Source organism: Leuciscus leuciscus (assembly GCF_965113295.1).
Source record: "Leuciscus leuciscus genome assembly, chromosome: 25".
NCBI lineage: Eukaryota > Metazoa > Chordata > Actinopteri > Cypriniformes > Leuciscidae > Leuciscus > Leuciscus leuciscus.
In genome coordinates, this window is record NC_138724.1 from 6696989 (window position 1) to 6719757 (window position 22769).

At 38.3% G+C, this 22769-nt stretch overlaps 2 protein-coding genes across 3 annotated transcripts in view; both read left to right on the forward strand.

Annotated features, from left to right (window-relative positions):
- wwox (WW domain containing oxidoreductase) overlaps positions 1-22769 on the forward strand; it is a 250708-nt gene that overhangs the window by 12586 nt on the left and 215353 nt on the right. For both annotated transcript variants that reach the window (XM_082159702.1, XM_082159701.1), the window contains exon 5: positions 8813-8919. In XM_082159702.1, the coding sequence (XP_082015828.1) occupies positions 8813-8919 (107 nt within the window). The remainder of the gene's footprint in view (positions 1-8812; positions 8920-22769) is intronic.
- Positions 16020-20305, forward strand: LOC309490486 (uncharacterized protein). Its single transcript, XM_082159697.1, has 2 exons — positions 16020-18993; positions 19087-20305. Exons 1-2 carry the CDS (start codon positions 17649-17651, stop codon positions 19215-19217), a joined length of 1476 nt encoding a protein of 491 aa, XP_082015823.1. The 5' UTR covers positions 16020-17648; the 3' UTR covers positions 19218-20305.

The window sequence follows — 22769 nt, forward strand, 5'->3', positions numbered from 1 at the left end:
GTTTATGTAAATTCTAGGGTTGGTGATGTCACTAACCCAGGAGGAATGTGGTGTAGTCTCTACCAGCCGTTTGTTGTAGTCCTTAAAAAACAATTTCTTTAAAAGCAAATATCTCCCTTTGCTTTGATCTTTGAGCATCATAACTTTGCAGATGTTGTTTATGATCAAACAGCAACATTACACACTAACTAAAGTTAGAAAAGTCAAATCATAATCAACCACCCCTTTAAATGTTTGAGTCTCTGACCAGCCCGACACAGCAACCAATAGCGTGAGTTTGGGGGCGGGGTTATCAGTTTGCCTGACCAATGGCAGATGGTGGGAGTGTTCAGGGAAACCTGCTTTGAAAACATAATCATTTCTCTAGTTTTGTTTGTGTTCGTCACCGTTCTTTAAACCTGAAAGATCAAAACAAACATTCAAAACCTGCTGTTTATTTTTACTCGCTTTATAAAAACAAAACAATTTATCTCTGATGATTTCATCGTTCATTTTCATCGTTATTTCAACCCTCCCCCCATAAAAAAAAGTAACTATTTAAAAAAAATGTTTTTGATTTGTATTTGAAATAAACTAAAATATAAATATTAGGGAAAACATATATTTATTTTTTATTTTTTAGAAATGTTGCCTTTGCAACTAACTAAAAATAATATATATTTATTTTAAATGTTTACTAAAATGATTAAAACTAAGCTGAAATAAATAAGGCTAAATAGAAATATATATTAAAACAAATAAATGACAAAATTACTAAGACTTAAAATTAAAAGGAAACTGAAACTATATAAATAAGAGCTAATTCAAATCAAATACTATAATAGTATATATTAGCATAGAAGTAATTTTCAAGCTGTATATGAAGTAACGGGGGTGTAAGGTCTGGTCTGAGAGCTGGTGCTCACAGTGTCTCAGTGGAGGCGGAGGGCATGAGGTGCGCAGGGGGACGAGTAACAAGCCCTACTGACGGGAATCTGCATGTGTGTTTGTAACTGAGTTTTGATGTCTGTATGAGTGTGTGTGTGTGTGTGTGTGTGTGGCCTCTCACCAGGGTCGTGTCGTTCCTCTCAGATGTTCTGTGGTGGACCGGTAGATTGAGGCAAATCTGTTCAGTGTGACTCCGACTTACACACTCCAGTGTTTTATCCATTTAAATAAAGCTGGGTAGCTCCGCCCACTGTCAAACATCATTGGTCCAGAATCTGCATAACTGAACATGAAACATGCTCTGATTGGCTGTGATTGTGCCGAGATGTGCAGCTCTTCCGAATCAGCCAAAGATGATATAAGAGGTTGTTTCGTTGAACCATACCAAAATTATTAATTGTTTTATTAAATATATGTTTCATTTATATGTGTGTTTTTGAAAGAAGTCTCTTGTGCGCGAGTTACTCCATTACTCCAGTCTTCAGTGTCACATGATCCTTCAGGAATCATTCTAATATGATGATTTATGCTCAAGAAACATTTATGATTATTATCAACTTCATATTCCACAGTTTTGTAAAAAAAAAAAAAAACAACCACAGGTGCAGGAGAAGGCCGAAGCGTAGGGTTGTGCGCCTCATATCTGCATGTCTTTAATCTTCGGTGCGCCTGTGGAGCTGTTATTGATACTGAGTGTCAGAGGAAATAGAATCTGAGGCTTTTAATGTGTGTTTCATGTCCCTTTTTGATGAATCTGTTTATCGGCTCTGTAATGAACACCAGGTATGGTTGGTTAGTCAAATTATTGAGCATTATTAACCTTGGATGAAATTCACAAAGCACGGAAAAAACTGATGTAACATGCAAGAAAATTACAGCTGGGGATAAAAGGTTCGATAATGATTACGGCCTCAATACCACCCGAGTGAGCGGCCAGAATGCATATGTGTGTGTGTGTGTGTGTGTGTGTGTGTTTAAGGCCTTTTACTGGCTTTTTAAAACGGGTCGGAGTGCTTGAATGTGAACTCAAGTGGTTTATGGATTCGCTTTTACTATTGTTCCAAGAGCAGAGATATTAAAGTTGCATGACGACTCTTTGCTCTGTCTCTCTCTTTAACAACGTCCGTGTTGGGATTAACGGTTGCCGTGGGGACGGCGTGACCGTCGGCACAGTGAAAAATGACGCTGGGATTTAGCCGAGGCCACTTGGGGGTCGAAGCCGGAGTGTGTGAGGCAAGGGCATGGAGGGCATCGGGGGCAAGAGCAGCGGCGAGCGGCTGGTCAGCTGGAACCCTGTAATTACAAACCATACATTTCACTTTGGCCCGTGACAACATCTCCCCCAATCCCAAATGAAGATGGGGGTTATTAATGGGGTAAATTAAGGCTCCCTGCAGACTGACGGAAGCACCACACTCCTCGTTTTAACCCCAAATATATATATATCTATGTTTCAGCTCACCTGCTGCTCCCTGGCCCCGCCCCTTTTGATGCTCCGTGACCATATATGGTCATTAGATCTGCCATTGGTCAGATAGACTGGTAGCTATGTATCGTCTACGGTAATATCGTAATTATTATTTTAACGATGTATAAGCCTGGTTTGAGGCTCCAGGTTTTCTCTGAGTGATTTCTGTGCCGTTAAAATGCCTCAGAGAGTCAGGATATACACAGCCACATCTCCCTGACGTCTGATTTACACATTTAACATTGTGAGTTACATTTTAGATTGTCTGTTTTTGCTATATTTTCTTCAATCGTTCACAGCAGAACTGTTTTGTGCCTCTGAGCGACACACAGCGGTGCTTTATTACTGAATGAAACCGCAAATCAGTTTAATAAATGATTCAACGACTGAACAGATCAGGTGTTTAAACGAGTTGTTTGAGAGATCTCAGCTCATTAAGACACTGATTGGTAGTTTAGATCATTTCTTGTAAATGCCACTGTGGATGCTGGTATTGTGCAAAGATGGATTTTGTTGATACTGATTTCATTTTATTGGTATCAGTCTCTTGATCTTCCATTGAGTTTATTGATTAAATGTAAGAATTAGACATGAGATAATGCATACTTCTAATAAAGTTATATAAATCAAATTTTTTGATCATTTTGGTAAGTTTGTTGCACACAGAACAGAATCTGAGCCCAGAATCGTTGAACTAAATAAACATTTTTTTTTTTTAAAACAAGTAAACGTTCAGTAATCAAATAAGAACAAATAAACAAATTGCAATCGATAGCACAAATAAATACAACAGAATAAAAAGACAAATGAAATAAATATACGTTTTTCAGGCGAGTCAACAGTATTCCGGTTAGATATCCTACAGAAAGCAAAGCAATCACATGTAAAATAACACTGGATAGTCTTCATTGTACACATTAAATGCAGAATAATGCTTACAATCAAAGGTACAAAAGCTATCCAGTCTAGAGCAGCGAGTGATTCTGTGATTAACATGCCAGACGGCAGCAGGAATATTAGACCACTGTCACTTTAAGAGCGAATGCACGGATCCAATACACGGATACACAACATCTCTCGCCTATTACCTTCCAAAACTGACCATATGTGCCCGAATACTCGTCCAGACAGACATTTTGTTATCATTTTGTATGTATTTGCCCGTTTAAACGAGTAGATTTGGCACTGGCGAGCTGTTTGAGAGGCGGCTTTATGTGCGCGCCGCTTATGGAGATCAGTGGTGTGAGTCTGAAACATGCGGACATCAGGAAAACTCTACAGTACTCACAACATCTCACAGTTTCACACTCTTCTTTGTGTCTTTCCAAAACATTACAGTGAATATTACTAGAGTTTTATGATTTAAGAGTAACATTTTCTTTCAGTTACTGTTGTTGATTTGCATGATTTTACATAAATACATAATTGAAAGCATCAATTAAAGGCATTGAACATGCTATCACTCTGTGTTATTACTTCACAATGCTGAACTTCAAACATTTTAATTATTATTATTTATTTAGATACAATAATGTAATTATTTTCCTTTATTACATTAAATGTTCAAATGTATTTGTTTATTTAAAAGCATACGAATAAAATTTAACAAGACAAGGCAACTCTAGTCACTCTAAATACATATTGCACACATATAGTATTATTTGAAATACATGGAACGTATTATAACACATTAATGTCTTTTTTTCTCCTTTATTACATCAGTATTACTACAGTTGTTTGTTTGTTTATTTGTTTGTTTGTTAGGGTCATATATGTGACCCTGGATCACGTCACCAGTCTCGAGTGGCACGGGGATATCTGTGCCAATAGCCAACAACACACTGTACGGGTCAAAATTATCCATTTTTCTTTTATGCCAAAAATCATTAGGATATTAAGTAAAGATCATGTTCCATGAAGATAAATATATAAAACGTGTATTTTGTGAGTGAGTGCAGCACAATCGCCAACATAAATGAACAACTTTAAAGGAGATTTTCTCAATGTTTCAATTTTTGTTTTTGCACCTTCAGATTCCAGATGTTCAAATAGTTTTATCTCGACCAAATATTGTCCTATCATAACAGACCACACATCAATGGAAATCTTATTTTTTCAGCTTTCATACGATGTATAAATCTCAATTTCAAAAACTTGACCCATGTGACTGGTTTTATGGTCCAGGGTCACAAATAATGTTGTAATGTAAATAAAAATCTGGTTCTACGCTGTAAAAAAGTGACAATGTTATGTCAATTATTCCCTTTAAATGTGTCTAATAAAGCAGAAGAAGGCATAACAGCAGTGTAGGGCAGATCTCAGAGTGATGACAGAGAAAATCATCGAGATTCATGCGGGCGAATCCGAGCGTTAATCTGTCCGCTCCGTGTGTGTATCCTGGCGTAATTCCCATTCGCTCGCTGTGACGAGGAAGTGGCCTGGAGAAGAACTCAGCAAAACAATAAAACCATCAAGTGACCCGCAGGTCATCTCGGGAACATCCCGTCTTCACAGCGTTACACACACACACACACACACGCCGCTGACACTCGGCGAGCTCGCCTGAGCAAACAGCACTGAGGCTCAAATGCAGTGGTCATCTAACTAACCTTGTGATGAAGACATGATCTTAAAACAGCCGTCTCTTCTTCTTTTCTCTGAAATGTCATGCTAATTCAGCTGGTCTCCGCCTCTTTGACGAACAAGCGGACTCATTATGTCCAAATTAATGTCAAGCCCCTCTTATTTTCCATAAATAATACATGGCGGGTCGCTGTTGTCGTTAAACATGTTCTAATTTGTTCTCCATTACAAAAAACAACAGCGTTGATTAATTCACACCTCAAGCTGAACAACCGCCTCGATCTTCACAAGGTGACTGCGAGTCGCTCTTTTGATCAGCGCTAATGCGAGACTTTTTCATTAATAAGACGATGAAAGCGCACCGCTGAAGTGTCATGTCTCGGATTTGCTGGTGAATGTGTGTTTTGTTGGTGTACTGGCAGGGAAAGCGTTTCTTGTTTGTGTTTCCCGGGAAGGAAGGCCTTGTGCGGATACACACACACACACACACACACACACACACACACACACACGCACGCGTTCTCCATTACTCCTAATAAGGTGTCATAAAATTGAATTCCATGCTTGGTTTGTCAGAGAGGAGGTCTTATCCTACTCCAATTTTGAGTTTTAATAGGTAATACTCCTTAGCTCTCTCCTCACAATTAGGCCTCCTAGTTACCTTTTAATGAAAATCAGATTAAAACATAATCTAATTAAAGTTCATTTTAATCTGCGCTATCGTCCCGACTGTCTGTGGCTCAGAAACACGCCGGCACACTGTCAAACCCGCTTCGTTTGCATAGAAGAGGAAGGCCAGACTATCAGGCAAGGGGTTTTACACATATGTGTGTGTGTGTGTGTGTGTGTTGGGAAACTCGTATGAAGTGCGTTTCTGATCCCACTCTCATTCCAGCTCATATTCTGCTTCAAAATCAGAAGGAAAAAAAAGGATTTTTCCATAAAGAAAACAAAGCCTATTTTTAATACCACTAATTTTTTTTTGCAATGCAATATTTGAGCACATTTCCACCCCAAAATACTGTAAAGCCTCCATATTTTTCTTCTTTTAATAAATTTTTTCAAGGATAATTATTATTATATTGTTATTACAGTAATGTATTTTTTTCTGTATTACAGTGAATATGACTAGTTTTATGATTTATTAAGAGTAGCTTATTTTAGTTACTGTTGATGTTGCATTTGATTTGCATGATTTTACATAAATACATAATTAAAAGCATCAATAAAATGCATCGAACATGCTATCACTGTTATTACTTCACAGTACTTAACTTAAAAAAACTATTATTTATTTAGTTACAATAATGTAATAATTTTACTTTATTACATTAAATGTTAATTTATTTATTTTAAAGCATACAAATTATGCTGACAGAATATGCTGAAGTCACTCTAAATAAATAAATATTGCATCACATAATATTTATTGAAATACATGAAACATTATATCACATTAATGTCAAAAGTTTCCTTTATTACATCAATATTAATACAATTGTTTGTTTGTTTATTTGTTTGTTACTGTCACAAATAATGTCAACATGGAAAAATCTGGTACTACACTGTAAACAATTATTAATCAATGAGTTATGACAACTTATGTTTTTATATTGCTTTAAGCAATTTTCCATAATTTGTTTTAAAAAGTTATTCAAGATTCAACAACATTTTTTTAAAGTGAAATGAATTAAACATCCAAGTTGATTTTACTTTAAAAATTTAAGGAAAGCAACTTTTTTACAGTGTAATAATGGTCCTAAAATAGGCTTTGTTGTCTTTATGCAAAATATTGTTTCTTATGTTCCTTTTGATTTAGGGGCAAAATAGAAGCAAACAAATAATTTAAAAAAATGCAGGTTTTGTGAGGTTCGCCCTCCTTTCCCGTCTATAAAAATAAAAAGCAGTGCTAAAATCATTGGAAGTGCTGGACGGATCAGTCCTTTGGAAAGAACGGGGCAATGAACTTCAGTGGGAAAAATGAAGGTAAAAAACTCGGACATGCGTGCAAGTGCCACTCACAACCAGTGACAGCTGTCAACCTTCATCATGTCCACTGATACCCATGATTCCCAGCACTGCAGTGGTTCAGCGAGCGACGGAGTCATGCCTCTCTGTCTGAGCCGTGTTGGCCTGTCAGGTCTTTTCTGAGCCATGACAGTGTAATATGTTTTACAAGCCGAATGGCCAAGGGTTATTTCACAGTCAGAGAGAGCAGGCAGGCCAGCCAGTACACCAGCACGTGTAGTCCACCTGCTGGCTGATAACACACTTACACACTTACGTTTGAGTCGCCGAGCGCCGAGGGAAAACCGCAAAGGCCAATTTAGCTCTGTCGTTGAGTCTGTTTTACAGTAATAGGAGATTACACCGAAAGAGAGCAAATCTGTATGTGTTTTCAGCCCCTTTGCTGTAATTAAACCCAGGATTTAATGAGCAAATGTGGCCAGCAGAAAGAGGATGCGCCTGAGGATTATGGGTTAAAATAAGCCACTGAGCTCAAATGTCCTGCCGGCAGGACAGCAGTTTCCTTCACCCTGGTGTTGTGGGACATTGCAGATTTAGAGGTTTGACCTTTGTGTCCTTCGTATGATGACAAAACACACCGTTCGCCCCATCTGATATTCCTTCTTTAACTTGATTATTAATGTCGGACTTGCAAACCTGAGCCATTGTTATGAACTTGAGGCTTTTTCTCGCAGTATCTATTCTGAGACACATGTACCTTTATGACTGGTGCCCACTCCGGGTAATAAAGTGCTGATGCCAGCTTAAGAGAAACTTTAAACACACTTGGTGTAATCAAAGGCACAATGCAAAACGGCGGGTCAGCAAAACCAGCCAAAACAATACCCCAAGTCCCCCCTAAATATAACCTTTTTCAGTGAAGCAAATGTTTTGTGTTTCTGCCTTCCCATACGGAGTATATTTAGATCATTGTTTCTACCTTTTGGGTTTGACTGACCCATTTAGAGTGGCGATTTTTGAAAATTAATTTGAGAAACTGATATGAGGAGTAATTTCTAAATGAGGCTAAAGTATCTCTGACGCTCTGTGATGGAGCCTCTTATCACTCTAGCTTTGAAGTGCTTTAGGATCATGGGTTTGGCAGAAAGAAATACACATTATGGATTTTACATCTCCATTTACTCATTTATTCTTGCAAAAAATCTGCTTTCTTAATCAGTATACAAGTACAAGCAAAAATATTCATTAATGTACTTAATGCACCAAAAATACTCAAGATGTTTCAAAGTCTCAGAGTTATGTATCTTTTGATTAAGTTTAGTTTTCCTGTTTTAAACGTAAATAAAAAATTGGTGAGGCTTATGCATAGAACAAAAGAATGACTTGCTAATAAAGTAAGAAAACCAAACTTAATTCAAGATATATTTTCTGATAATAAGTCATTGTTTCACATATTTTATTTTCCAAGTAATGTATCTTTTTAAAGATATTTAGATACTGGAAAAATACAGATTATTTTTTGCAGTGTAAATGTGCTTACGATAGACATTCTGTCATTGGGGTGCCTCAAGGTCTTGTCCTGGGTCCGGTTTCATTTCATTATCATTACCAAAGCTATTGGAGTTTCTCTGCTTTGACTTAATCATTTTCATCACTTAAAAAGGGTCTTGATTGAGTATCTTAAAAAAGAGCCTTTGGCTTTCTGTCTGATGGAGAACGAATCCGAGATATGGGATTCCCGTCCACCCTCTGCTCGGGTTCATCCGCCGCAAATAACAGCAAGTTATCAGTCAAGTGACTTATCTCAATCATGTCATTTCTCTTCTCCCACAATCCCTTTTCCACCCACCCACGCCCTATCTGCAGGTTTCGAGACCGCCCGATCTTTCGCTCTTCACGGCGCCCATGTGATCTTAGCGTGCCGAAACCAAAGTCGTGCCAGTAAAGCAGCAAGACTGATCACGGAGGAATGGGTGAGTAAAAACACGACACACACACACACACACACACACACACACACACACACACACACACACACACACACACACACACACACACACACACACACACACTCACGACTACTGCATTGCGACGTCATCCCGTGTGACCTTTACATTTCATAAATCACGTTTTGTGTAGCTGGCATCTCTGGCTTCTCCTGAGTCACATGATTAGGTGGAGATGTGAGTCATTAGTGCTGTTTCTACATAGTCAGTGGCCTTCTAATGTATCCTAACTGAAATCTATGTATGATATGGTACTGAGTGGTACTATGTATGATCTGAATTGTTCTTCATAGGCAGCAACTCTTTCAAATAGTGCTGCTTGACGGTGGTGGAAACGAACCAAGTATTTTTTTACTTTGTTACTGTACTTAAGTACATTCTTCGAGGATCTGTACTTCATCAGAGTATTGTTATTGTGGGAAATGTTATTTTTCACCCAGTTTGTCGCAGAGCATTCTGGGAGTTCATTCTCGCCTTGGATTTAATGCGTTTCGGTTTCAGACCGCAGTTCATAACCCAGTGTAAGTCTGCTCTGCGGCAGCGGATGCTATGGCAGACATTAGTGCCTACTACTGTCGTGGTGGAGCAACAATTTGCAGAAAATTTTGCTGAACAAGTTTAAGCTTAAGTTAGTAACATTAGCGCCCTGTTGTTAAAGGATTTGTTCACTTCAGAATTAAAATTTCCTGATAATTTACTCAGCCCCACGTCATCCAAGATGTTCATGTCTTTCTTTCTTCAGTGGAAAAGAAATGAAGGTTTTTGAGGAAAACATTCCAGGATTTTTCTCCATATAGTGACTTCAATGGGGTCCAACGGGTCGAAGGCTTCAAAGTCTCGACACGATCCCAGCCGAGGAATAAGAGTCTTATCTAGACAAACCATCAGTCATTTTATAACTAAAATAAACATTTATATACTTCTTAACCACAAATGCTGGTCTTGCACTAGCTGTGATGCGCCACACATTACGAAATCAGGCTGAAAGGTCACGCGTGTTCCGGTTTATAAATGTAGGATAGGGTGAAAAACTCAAAATCGACATCGTTGTTTTATCTTTTATTTATTATTATAATTTTTTTCTTGTAAATGGCGTCTGACTGAATCTTTGCACGTTCGCATTGTAAACACTAGGTCTGTACTTCCGCTTATGTCACGTGTGACCTTTCAACAAAACTTTTATTAATATGGAAATATAAAATAAAAATAAATAAAATGAAATTATACTCTAAATAAGAAACTAAAACTGCCAGCAAGTGGCGGTAAATGTCTTAATGAGTAAGTAATTGAGTCATTCATTGATTCACTGATTCATTCATTCAATTTGTTCAAACGACTGATTCATTTAGGAATGAAGTAAATGTTGAATCATTGTTTCACCCGATTGATTCGCTCAAAACGTGGATTCATTCAGAAATGAAACGCCTCTGTGTTTCTCGAAGACACACAACACTGGTGCTCTGGCTTTATCGGTCATATTTTCATTAGCAAAATTTTGCCAAAAGTTCCAAAACAGATAATATTGTGTCTAAAATATAACACAATATGAACTTCTTATTCATTGAACTATATTCATTAACTATATTCATTGTAAATCAACATCACACTTGCCCTCGTGCTATTCGGTACAAAAACAGCACTCGTGTGATATTGCTTAACTATATCATATGATATAAAAATGAGCCAAAAACCCATACAGGAGCATTTTTGCTCTGATATCTTGAATTTTAGGGGCATTATAACTGCATTATACAGGCTTCATCACACAGTGAGCTTTTGCTCTGCTTCATGTTCCTCACCAGTCAACTATATGAGATGTAACAGGGCTCCAGACTAACTTTTTGCCTTGGTTGCACTGGTGCGCCTAACTTTTTTATTTAGGTGCACCAGCACAAAATTTGGGTGCACTGAAAATTTTTCTCGGCTCGCGTCACCTTTAACGCCACAATTTCAAGGTCACCTTTTTATCACGCTCTATATACATTCATATTATGTAAATGATTTTAAACAAGAATAAGGTGTAGGTAAATAAAAATCAAATTTTTTTTTAAAGTGCTTCACTGAGCTGCCAAACTAACTATTTTGAGTCTCTAGCTCAGGCGCGGTATAGGCTCTACCTCCGTCTCTGAGTCGGATGCCATCTCCGACGAAGGACCAGGGCTTGGCATCTTACCAGGGACTGGGGAGAATGGTGGCTGAAGTAGCTTCATGTCTGGGCTGTTGTCGGAGCATTGACCGGGGAGTAAAGGGTTTAACGGTATTCCTACTCTTACCGATACTGCTTATCGATTCGGTACTTTAACTGTATTCTTATCGGTTCTTTTTGTTTTTATATATATATATAATATATATATATATTAGTCTAAAAAGAAATCTAATAAAGTAATCAAATGTAAAATAACACTGCATAATTTTTCATAAATAGATTAATGCTTAATAAAGCTGAAGTTATTCTTTCAAGAGCTTTGTAGTGATTTTTCTCTTGTTGTTTGATTCGCAGTAATGGCGCAATCGTCCGCATGTTTATTAGACTGCGGCCCCTTTAAGACCGAGTGCAGATCTGCTATTGATCTGATGCACCATATTCTCCCAACTATTTCCATAACTACGTCCATTTAAGACATAAACTGTTTTTAGTGAATCTCCAAGCCGGTCATTTTGACATACTTTTGTGTACATTTGATCGTTTAGACACGCACATTAAACCCAAAGTAGGCTATAATTTGCTTGTCTTGGTTTCGGTTTCGGAGCGCGTGCCGCCTTGCGAACAACATCTCTTGCGCAGATTTTGTGCTTTTAATAGCTCTTTTAATTATTTAACGCGTCTCGCAAGTTAGCAACAGTAGCTAGACTGCATTTTACAACAATCACCGATCGTGCTGATTCTGTCGTTAGGTTTGAGTTTTAGGGAGAAATGACAGTGTAATGCTGCGAAGGGAAGAAGTTGCGCAAGACAGAATGCGGCTATAGTTTTTAATGGTTTTACCGGCTCAATATATTATTTTTTATAATCTTTGGAAGCCGAAATCTAAAATAAAATCAGACTAATATCACAGACCTTAAGTGTAACCAGGCTACGTTTGAATGTTTAATTCTGTCCTCCGTCATCACTCATTAAGCGTGAGAGAAGAGTGTGAGTTCCGTCAAAGGAGAACAAACACTTAGTTCGTGGAGAGGCAGCGGATGCGAGGACGTTAGGTGCACCGGTGCGACCTAGGAAAAATTTTAGTCGCACCCTTACAAAATTTGGTCGCACTCTAGAGCCCTGTGTAAGATGAACTACGTAGGTCTTGGATGGGTGCGTTAAATGCATTAATAATTTTAACACATTATTTCCCCCCTATAACTAATCAATTGAATGCGTTAAATCGACAGCCTTAGTTAAAAGTGAATCACACTTTGCGCTTCATATCTAAAATTTTCTGGTAAACATCTTTAATTTAGGTAAAAAAAATGCTGTTCTTATAGAAGACATCTAAAAGCAAACTTAAAGATCCTCAAGCGCTCAACTCTCTCTCTTTTACGGTGTAATTCTTAATGAATATTCCTCTGGTCTTGACGTGGCAGGGATTTTGCCCGTGGCTCTTGCGCTCGCAGCCGATCTCTCTCTGATAGTCTCCATTATTAGCAGGAGGGGGGGCGCGAGGGCCTCTGATAATTAACTTTGATTATTGCACTAATATTGTGGCGCTCTTGACACTCCCCCAGATTTATGAGTGTGAGAAAATAAACAAATGAAATGTAGGTGCTGGAGCAGAAAGAATAAGCTATTACGAGGTGCCGTAATTACAGCCATCCTGAGACTTGGAATTAGTTGATTAATTACAGGATGCCAATGGATTACAGGGGAATCTAAAGTGTTTTAAAGCAGTGGCGATATCTGATTGAACAAAGCCCTCCTCTCGACGGCAGATAAGTCCTCAGGCCCGACAGCTTCAAATCTGTCGGCGTGTTTTAATAAATGTAGAGGCATTTTACAAGCACTCCGCAATACGCCAGCGGAGAAATCGGCACAATCCTTTAATAATCAGAGTTATTAAAGAACATTTAAATATTAAGGCAAATTACCTGGCATAAAAAAAAAGAGAAAAAAAAAGCCAGACGATCTGATTAATGTTTACCGACACCTTGCTGGGAGTTTTAATTTTTCATTCTCTAACAATTACTGCAAAAAACATCTGAAATTAATTCTCCAAATACGAGCCCTCACGACTTTTCCCTGTGAGAAACGAGGAAAGTAATACCAGATGATGGCTTGATCAAGTTAAGATTTTCATATTCTGATTAAAAAATATTGAATTTGATTTGACTCCTAAATCGCAGGTGCTGCGGATGAGTAATGGAAGGCATGATATCGGAATAAATCTCATCGACGGGAAATGCATACTTACACCTCAGGAATGATATTAATAGATCCGGGGAAGGACAGGACAAGGAAATTAATCGTTAAAATGATGAATGTACTCGCCGTGTCTTCCCACGCTCTTACGGCGGGGTTATTTTGATAAAGATGTATGTTTTGAGATCTACAGAATGAAGGGTCATGGCATCTACTTCCCAGGTCACCTGGAACGCCGTACAGGCTTCTGGAGCCTCAGTGAAGAAAACTACTGTTGAAAACCCAGAGTCAAATCCTGCCATACATCACATGCTGCACAATTAGGCTGTCAGAAAACCCACGAGTGAGTCTTGAGGCTCGGGTCAAAAGCTACAGTGCTATAAAGGATCAGAATATGGCTATTTTAGATACATCTGAAAACATTTTAAAGTGATAGTTCACCCAAAAATGAAAATCAGCCCATGATTTACTCACCCTCGAGTCATCCTAAGTGTATATGACATTATTCTTTCAGACGAACACAATCAGAGTTATGTAAAAAAATGTCCTGGCTCTTCCAAGCTTTATAATGGCAGTGAATGGCCGACCGTCCATCAAAGTGCATCTTTTCATCATAAAAGTGCATCTATCCGTCATAAAAGTGCATCTATTCATCATAAAAGTGCATCTATCCATCATAAAAGTGCATCTATCCATCATAAAAGTGCATCGCTCTATCCATGATAAAAGTGCATCTGTCCATGATAAAAGTGATCTTTCCATCTTAAAAGTGCATTTAAGTGCATCTATCGATCAGATAAGTGCATCTATCCATCATAAAAGTGCATCTATTCATCATAAAAGTGCATCTATCCATCATAAAAGTGCATCTATCCATCATAAAAGTGCATCTATCCATCATAAAAGTGCATCGCTCTATCCATGATAAAAGTGCATCTGTCCATGATAAAAGTGATCTTTCCATCTTAAAAGTGCATTTAAGTGCATCTATCGATCAGATAAGTGCATCTATCCATCATAAAAGTGCATCTATCCATCATAAAAGTGCATCTTTCCATCATAAAAGTGATCTTTCCATCTTAAAAATGCAATTTAAGTGCATCTATCCATCATAAAAGTGCATCTATCCATCATAAAAGTGCATCTTTCCATCATAAAAGTGATCTTTCCATCTTAAAAATGCAATTTAAGTGCATCTATCCATCATAAAAGTGCATCTATCCGTCATAAAAGTGCATCTATGCATCATAAAAGTGCATCGATCTATCCATGATAAAAGGGATCTTTCCATCTTAAAAGTGCATTTAAGTGCATCTATCGATCATATAAGTGCATCTATCCATCATAAAAGTGCATCTATCCATCATATAAGTGCATCTATCCATGATAAAAGTGATCTTTCCATCTTAAAAGTGCATTTAAGTGCATCTATCGATCATATAAGTGCATCTATCCATCATAAAAGTGCATCTATCCATCATATAAGTGCATCTATCCATCATAAAAGTGATCTTTCCATCTTAAAAGTGCCTTTAAGTGCATCTATCCATCATAAAAGTGCATCTATCCGTCATAAAAGTGCATCTATCCGTCATAAATGTGCATCTATCCATCATAAAAGTGCATCTATGCATCATAAAAGTGCATCGATCTATCCATGATAAAAGTGCATCTATCCATGATAAAAGTGATCTTTCCATCTTAAAAGTGCATTTAAGTGCATCTATCGATCATATAAGTGCATCTATCCATCATAAAAGTGCATCTATCCATCATATAAGTGCATCTATCCATCATAAAAGTGCATCTTTCCATCATAAAAGTGATCTATCCATCATAAAAGTGCATCTATCGATCATATAAGTGCATCTATCCATCATAAAAGTGCATCTATCGATCATATAAGTGCATCTATCCATCATAAAAGTGCATCTATCGATTATATAAGTGCATCTATCCATCATAAAAGTGCATCTATCGATCATATAAGTGATCTTTCCATCATAAAAGTGATCTTTCCATCTTAAAAGTGCATTTAAGTGCATCTATCCATCATAAAAGCGCATCTATCCATAATAAAAGCCCCTCTGAAGCAAAGAAATGCATTTGTGTAAGAAAAATATCCATATTTAATACTTTATAAAGTATAGCTTCCGGCCAAACGAACATATGGATTCCACTTACGCCTAAAGCACATCTTGGCCAGAAGCTAGTTATTGCTAGTTATTATTTTTATTATTTTTGGGTGAACTTTCCCTTTCAGAGGGATTTCATTTAGTTTTTTAATCTCTTGCTGTAACTCAGTCCATCATTTAAATAAATAGACATCTGTGCATTAAATATAATACTTTATATAAATGTTTGTAAATCTAGAATTCACTTGCGAATGCTATTTATTGCTATTAATTTATAATAGTCAATGCAATTCATTTACTGTTTCTGCAAGTGTTGTGACATCGTCCCCTTGTGAAGCGCAGCTCTGTCTGCTGATGTCATTTCCTGCGCTGAAACATTGCTGATTATCCTGAGAGAAACAATGGTTTATTTATAGAGGGTTGTTCTGCAGATCTCTCTGTTCGTGTGAACAAGCTTACTAATCACACCGTAAATGCCTTCATCTTTCCATCCTCAGTAATCAGAGCAGCAAAAAAAGCGTGGAGTCACGCTGAATCAGCACACACACACACACACACACACACACACACACACACACACACACACACACACACACACACACACACACACACACACACACTCGTCTGCTTTAACCCCGCGGCCAGGAACCCATCCATCTCCGCTTCCCAGATCCTCGGGCTTATGCTGAGGGTCATCCAAGCATCGCTTGAAGGTCGCAGCGAGCTGTGAGGTCGGGGGGGAAGCGAGGGCCACTGTTCTCAGGCCTCGTCACCTCTGATTGTGGAGCGCTGTTGATAAAGACAAATCTGTCAGGAGGAAACTAACTGAACTCAGTCCTGTACTTTCACATCTACATCTCTCTTAAATAATAAGCTTGTGTTTGTTCGTCAGCCAGTGTGAGTTTAGACTCTTACAACCGTGGACATTTAAGGAAGGGTGAGTGTTTATATTATGAGTGTGTTTTACAATAAGAAGCACATTGGTGATGTTTATGGGGTTGAGCGGGTGGGGTTTTATAGTGTGCGATGGGCCACAGTAAAGACACAACAGGATTAAACCGCAGATGTGCACTGGAGCGCAGGAAACAGCCCTTCTGGGCCCTGCAGTCCCGGGGACTAGTGTGTGCTTTTCATTCATTCATCAGGCGGCGTCTTCTGAAGCCAATTTTAGTTTATTTGAAAACTACATTTAGATTTAGACAATTACCTTAAGTCTAAAATAATGAGTGGTTCTTGTTGCATGGAACTTGTACGCACCACTTGTTTTTCTATCCATTTATTTTTTCCTTTGCAATTTACAACATTTCTTTTGAACACCATTACAAACTTCTTTCAATTTATCTTAAGCGCAGTTCTTGAAAAATTAAGATTTTGTCAGATATTTTCTTAAAAACATAATTTTTTTTTTCTTAAGAAGAAAATTACTTTGGTGTTACACCTGATTATACGGCGGTTCTTGCCGAAGAGTTGCTGGTCCACTCGAAACACCTCGAAGGCCGTCTTCTTACAGTGCAGATTACCATAATGATCGCAATAAGCACGCACAGTATTTTTGTCACGACAGGCTTGACTTGTGTCTATTTGCACTCTCTCTGTAGTGAATTATCCTGTGATTGAGCGCTTTCAAACATTATGTGCTGAATGCTGCCTTATTTATAATTATGTCGTAATTATAAAATTAAAGATGCCTATTTGACTCGTCACAATTCAAGCAGTCAAATCTTTAAGTTTTGTCTTTTGAACAATCTTAAGAAATGTTTTGGGAATGCAAATTATTTTTTAACTTTGCTGAAGTTAGAAAAGAAGAAAAACATATCACTTTTCATTCTTAAAGGAGTAGTTCACTTTAAAATGAAAATTTGCCCATGATTTACTCACCCTCAAGCCATCCTAGGTGTTTATGACTTCCTTCTTTCAGACAAATACAATCAGAGTTATATTAATAAATGTCCTGGCTCTTCCAAGGTTCGTTTGGCCGGAAGCTAGTTATTTTACTTTATAAAGTTTTAAATATGAAGACCCCTAGTTAGTTTTATTGTTAGATCTTTTTTTCCTTTTACCTTAAAGGGTTAGTTCACTCAAAAATTACAATTCTGTCATCATTTTCTCGCCCTGTTGTTCCAAACCTGTAAGTCTGTTCATCTTTGAAACACAAATTAAGATATTTTCATCTTAGGTTCATTCTCGTGTTACGCAGCACGTTTGAGCTTCAGCAAGAACCAATGAGGTTCATTCTCGTGTTACGCAGCACGTTTGAGCTTCAGCAAGAACCAGTGATGTTCATTCTCGTGTTACGCAGCACGTTTGAGCTTCAGCGAGAACCAATGAGGTTCATTCTCGTGTTACGCAGCACGTTTGAGCTTCAGCAAGAACCAATGAGTTTCATTCTCGTGTTACGCAGCACGTTTGAGCTTCAGCGAGAACCAATGAGGTTCATTCTTGTGTTACGCAGCACGTTTGAGCTTCTGCAAGAACCAATGAGGTTCATTCTCATGTTACGCAGCACGTTTGAGCTTCAGCAAGAACCAATGATGTTCATTCTCGTGTTACGCAGCACGTTTGAGCTTCAGCGAGAACCAATGAGGTTCATTCTCATGTTACGCAGCACGTTTGAGCTTCAGCAAGAACCAATGAGTTTCATTCTCGTGTTACGCAGCACGTTTGAGCTTCAGCGAGAACCAATGAGGTTCATTCTTGTGTTACGCAGCACGTTTGAGCTTCTGCAAGAACCAATGAGGTTCATTCTCATGTTACGCAGCACGTTTGAGCTTCAGCAAGAACCAATGATGTTCATTCTCGTGTTACGCAGCACGTTTGAGCTTCAGCGAGAACCAATGAGGTTCATTCTCATGTTACGCAGCACGTTTGAGCTTCAGCAAGAACCAATGATGTTCATTCTCATGTTACGCAGCACGTTTGAGCTTCAGCAAGAACCAATGAGGTTCATTCTCGTGTTACGCAGCACGTTTGAGCTTCAGCGAGAACCAATGATGTTCATTCTCATGTTACGCAGCACGTTTGAGCTTCAGCGAGAACCAATGAGGTTCATTCTCATGTTACGCAGCACGTTTGAGCTTCAGCAAGAACCAATGAGGTTCATTCTCATGTTACGCAGCACGTTTGAGCTTCAGCAAGAACCAATGATGTTCATTCTCATGTTACGCAGCACGTTTGAGCTTCAGCAAGAACCAATGATGTTCATTCTCGTGTTACGCAGCACGTTTGAGCTTCAGCGAGAACCAATGATGTTCATTCTCATGTTACGCAGCACGTTTGAGCTTCAGCAAGAACCAATGATGTTCATTCTCATGTTACGCAGCACGTTTGAGCTTCAGCAAGAACCAATGAGGTTCATTCTCATGTTACGCAGCACGTTTGAGCTTCAGCAAGAACCAATGATGTTCATTCTCGTGTTACGCAGCACGTTTGAGCTTCAGCAAGAACCAATGAGGTTCATTCTCATGTTACGCAGCACGTTTGAGCTTCAGCAAGAACCAATGAGGTTCATTCTCATGTTACGCAGCACGTTTGAGCTTCAGCAAGAACCAATGAGGTTAATTCTCATGAGTCTAGCAAGAGCTCCTGTTTATGGTCACTGAACAATGTTTATATGTGAATAAAAGCCTAAATTCAATTTCTTTATCATATAAAGTGATCTAGTCTCTTCAGAAAATTTGGAAAACCTCTCAATTCATATGGACTCGTTTTACGATCACTTTATGAACTTTTTGAAGCGACAAATTGATAGTTGTGTGGACTGTCAATGGAGGGACAGAAAACTAAAAATATGAATTAAAATATCTTCATTTGTGCTTCGAAGATGAATGAAAGACTTATGGGTTTGAAACGACATGAGGTTGAGTAAATGATGACTTTTTTCATTTTTGGGTGAACTAACCCTTTAAAACGTAGTGATTTTGCCTTAAATCGACACATCGATGGCTAATGATAAAAGTAGTATTAGCATATAGTAGAGCACTTGACAATGTTGTGCCCATGCTTAATTTTCTTGATTGTCTATACAATTCTGCTGATCTTTGATTCATGACCTCGGGAGGGATGTTTAATAGAGCCCCTGGAGGGATTGTTTTCAGATCAAGGCCTGTCTAATGTCCAGCAGAATAACTTAAACATTTTTTCCCATTTAAGAGCATTAGCCAGTAGCCACACTTTTTTTTCTCCTTGTGTCAAAATGGTAATGAGGTACTTTGTAATCATGTTAATTGCCGACCTAGCTTCGTGTTAGCATGTGTTCATTGTTTCCGTGAAACAGTATTTACAATCAAGATGAAAATTAACACGCTGCGTGTGGGTTGAAGAAGCGTTGTGTTGTTAGGGTGAGCTCTGGAACCAATTAGGCCAGGCCCTCCTCTCCACTGAGGGTTGATGGGAGGAAAGCTCAACCTTGTAATGCCTAAAAAGCGAATTAACATTGTGGCGGATAGACAGGTCTTTGTAATTAGATAACTGACCGTGTTTAGACTTCATGGTCTTCAGGCGTTCCTCAGTAAATGCAGTCCACTCCTGTCATGTTGGGCTCTTTATTTAGCACTAGTACTGAATAAACCACAGAGTTGGGGGGTAACTAACTAAAGTAATTATTCTACTAACTTGACTACGTTTTTAAATCAAATGTTTGCCCTCATTTGTAGCATTTGTTTTAGTGAATCTGTTCATGATGGTTCATGTAAATGACCCCTTTTCCCGTAAAAAAAAGCAAAATATTGTAAGTATCAAATTATTTTGCTTATTAGTTGCTTTTAAGCACTATGATTTTGATCTAGTTTTATAAATTAAGATGTTTTCTAGTGTTAGTGAGTAAATCTTGCTGTTTGAGCATGAAAAAGATCTGCAAAGCTCCAGTTATTCTCCTCTATATCAGTGTCAGTGTTTCTGAACTCCCTGAACTAGTCTTGAGTTTTTTCTGGGAACGAACACGTCATAATATTCCTCATTATAATAATTCATACGCAGAATAAAAGGGCGGGGACTGGTTGAGTTAGTTAGTAGTGTGTTAAACTGGCAGTTATGGTAAGGGGCGGGACATTTCCCAAACACACTCGAAAGCGCTCGACCAATCACAACACACTGATCCAGCCGACCAATCAGAGCACAGTATGCTTTTCAGAAGGAGGGGCTTCATAGAGACAGGAACTAAACAGAGCGTTACTGACAAACTGGGAAGAGAGGAGCCGCAACAATGGAGAATATGAGGAAAATAATCAACATTCAAGCAGGAAAACCTGTTCTAGTAGAGCCTGAAACAACATCAAGAGCTTTTGAGGGCATAATATGGCCTCTTTTAAGCTTTTTTTATTGAACTTCTAAACTTTGATTGAATTGCTGTAGATTGACGAATAAAGTAGGCGGTCCCTCTCGACTGCAGTAAATAATTAACTGTGTCTGGTGGCTGATCACTTAATGTTGAACTCATTAATGGTTGCTGTCACTCATGTTGTATGAAATTGCCAGCTATTATTGAAAATGAATGATGTACAGTCATTGATGCCCAGATCGTTATCGGCCTGACCATCCCCATTTTAAAGTCGTTTTCATGAAAGGAAAATGTACCCTTTATTTTTTCTGTTAGCATTATTGATTTTATTGTGAACGATCTATCCATGCATGTTTCGTTTGGTTTTCACCTCGTAGTTTTTATTTTTAAAGTGTCATAACTTTATCTTCCAGTGAAATGACAGACTTCTCTCGGGTGACAAATGCCGTACTTCTCCAATCATTGAGTCCGCTTAAACCCGCCCCTTTCTTATGATTGACAGCAGAGCTCGCACTCAGAACTGACACCATCCAATCAACACCGATTGATGGAAATGAGCCCCGCCCAAAATGTTTATCTTTTTCCGATAATGTACATCACAGTACAAAAGTAAAACATCTGTTGTGACTTCAGTTTCATCGCGATTTAAAAGGTTAAAGTTGTCACACTACAGTAGATGAGATACTCACTTTTAATGCAGTTATTGGAAGAAAATCTATTAAAAAGCTTCAATGTAATTATAGTGAAGCTAATTAGATTTTCAAAAGTGTTGCTTGACTGTAGTTTAAGTAAAACTATAAGAAGCTTGGGAAACTACAAACACTGCCATAAACCATACATCTATATTTGAGGAGCAGGAGAAAAAAACCAAACATTGTTTGAAAAAAATAAATAAATCAGTATTTTGGTTTTTGGGTGAAGAGACAAGGAGAGTAAATATCATGGCTTTGAAGTGATTAAAACGGAAAACAACATGGGGAAAACAGATGGACCAAAAATAAAGAGTATTTGTATCAGCAGAATCAGCTGCACAAAGACTGAGGCTAATTATGTTTACTTTGTGTTTCCAAGTTATGTGCGAGATCTTGTAGTTTAGTCTTTTAGTCTTTCGTTTAACCTTTGATGATGTAACGCGAGTCTCCTGATCTCAGATATTGAGCAGAATATAATTGAGGTCAAACTCATGCACCTCGCTTAAGTGGAACGTGCAAAACAACAACAGCTAATCCTCGGCAAGAGGAGGATCACCCGAGCAGGATCATGCACTCCTGTTTTTCTAAGCCTGTTTTTTCCTCGACCTGCTGGAGACGCAGAGCGTGTTCGTTTCGGAGAGCCTGGGAGCGTGTGTATGTGAACGTCCACGTCATGTTGATGTGCGGGGTTCGGGACGCTGGCCTTGATCACGGGTGAAGGCTGGCGGATTTAAAGAGGACCTGACGTGTCTGTAATGCTGACCGGGAGTATTGCTGGGCACCCTGGGGCCGGAAGGGCACACTGCTCTCTCTCCAGAAGGGCTCCTTGAACCTGTTGTGTGTGCCAGTGCTTCTGCTTTTAGGAGAATACAGGAGATAGGAACATGAAATATACTTTATTGTCCCTGATAGGGAAATCTGTAATGGACTCCATAGCCAGCATTTCGCCAAAATCTGATACATTAAACAATTACACAAAATATTCATACACATCATACACATAAAAAAACAAATAGACTTTACCAATTCATGTTCACTTTACTAATGAACCTGTTCTCTGTATTACTTGTATCCTCATTTAGTGTGCATTGCTCATACAGAGTCTGAATACTGGGATAGTCTTTCAGTCCAATCATTTTCATCGAAGTTCGAACAATATATATTGTATCTTTTGATTTTGATTTTACAGAAGGATCACCGTACCAAGTGGACAGACCATATCTAATCACACTTTCTAGTACAGACTCATAAAAAAGGAGCATAATTTTCCTATCAACTCCATAAGATATAGTATATACTGGCAGTCAGAAGTTAAAAATAATTATGAATTTTTAAAGTTTTTAAAAAAAGAAGTCTCTTCTGCTCACCGATACTGC

Coding starts and splice junctions, on each gene's coding strand:
- LOC309490486 (XM_082159697.1), top strand. CDS start 17,649: ATGAGGTTCATTCTCGTGTTACGCAGCACGTTTGAGCTTCAGCAAGAA. Junction 18,994..19,086: donor AATGAGGTTAATTCTCATGA/GTCTAGCAAGAG, acceptor AAAGTGATCTAG/TCTCTTCAGAAAATTTGGAA.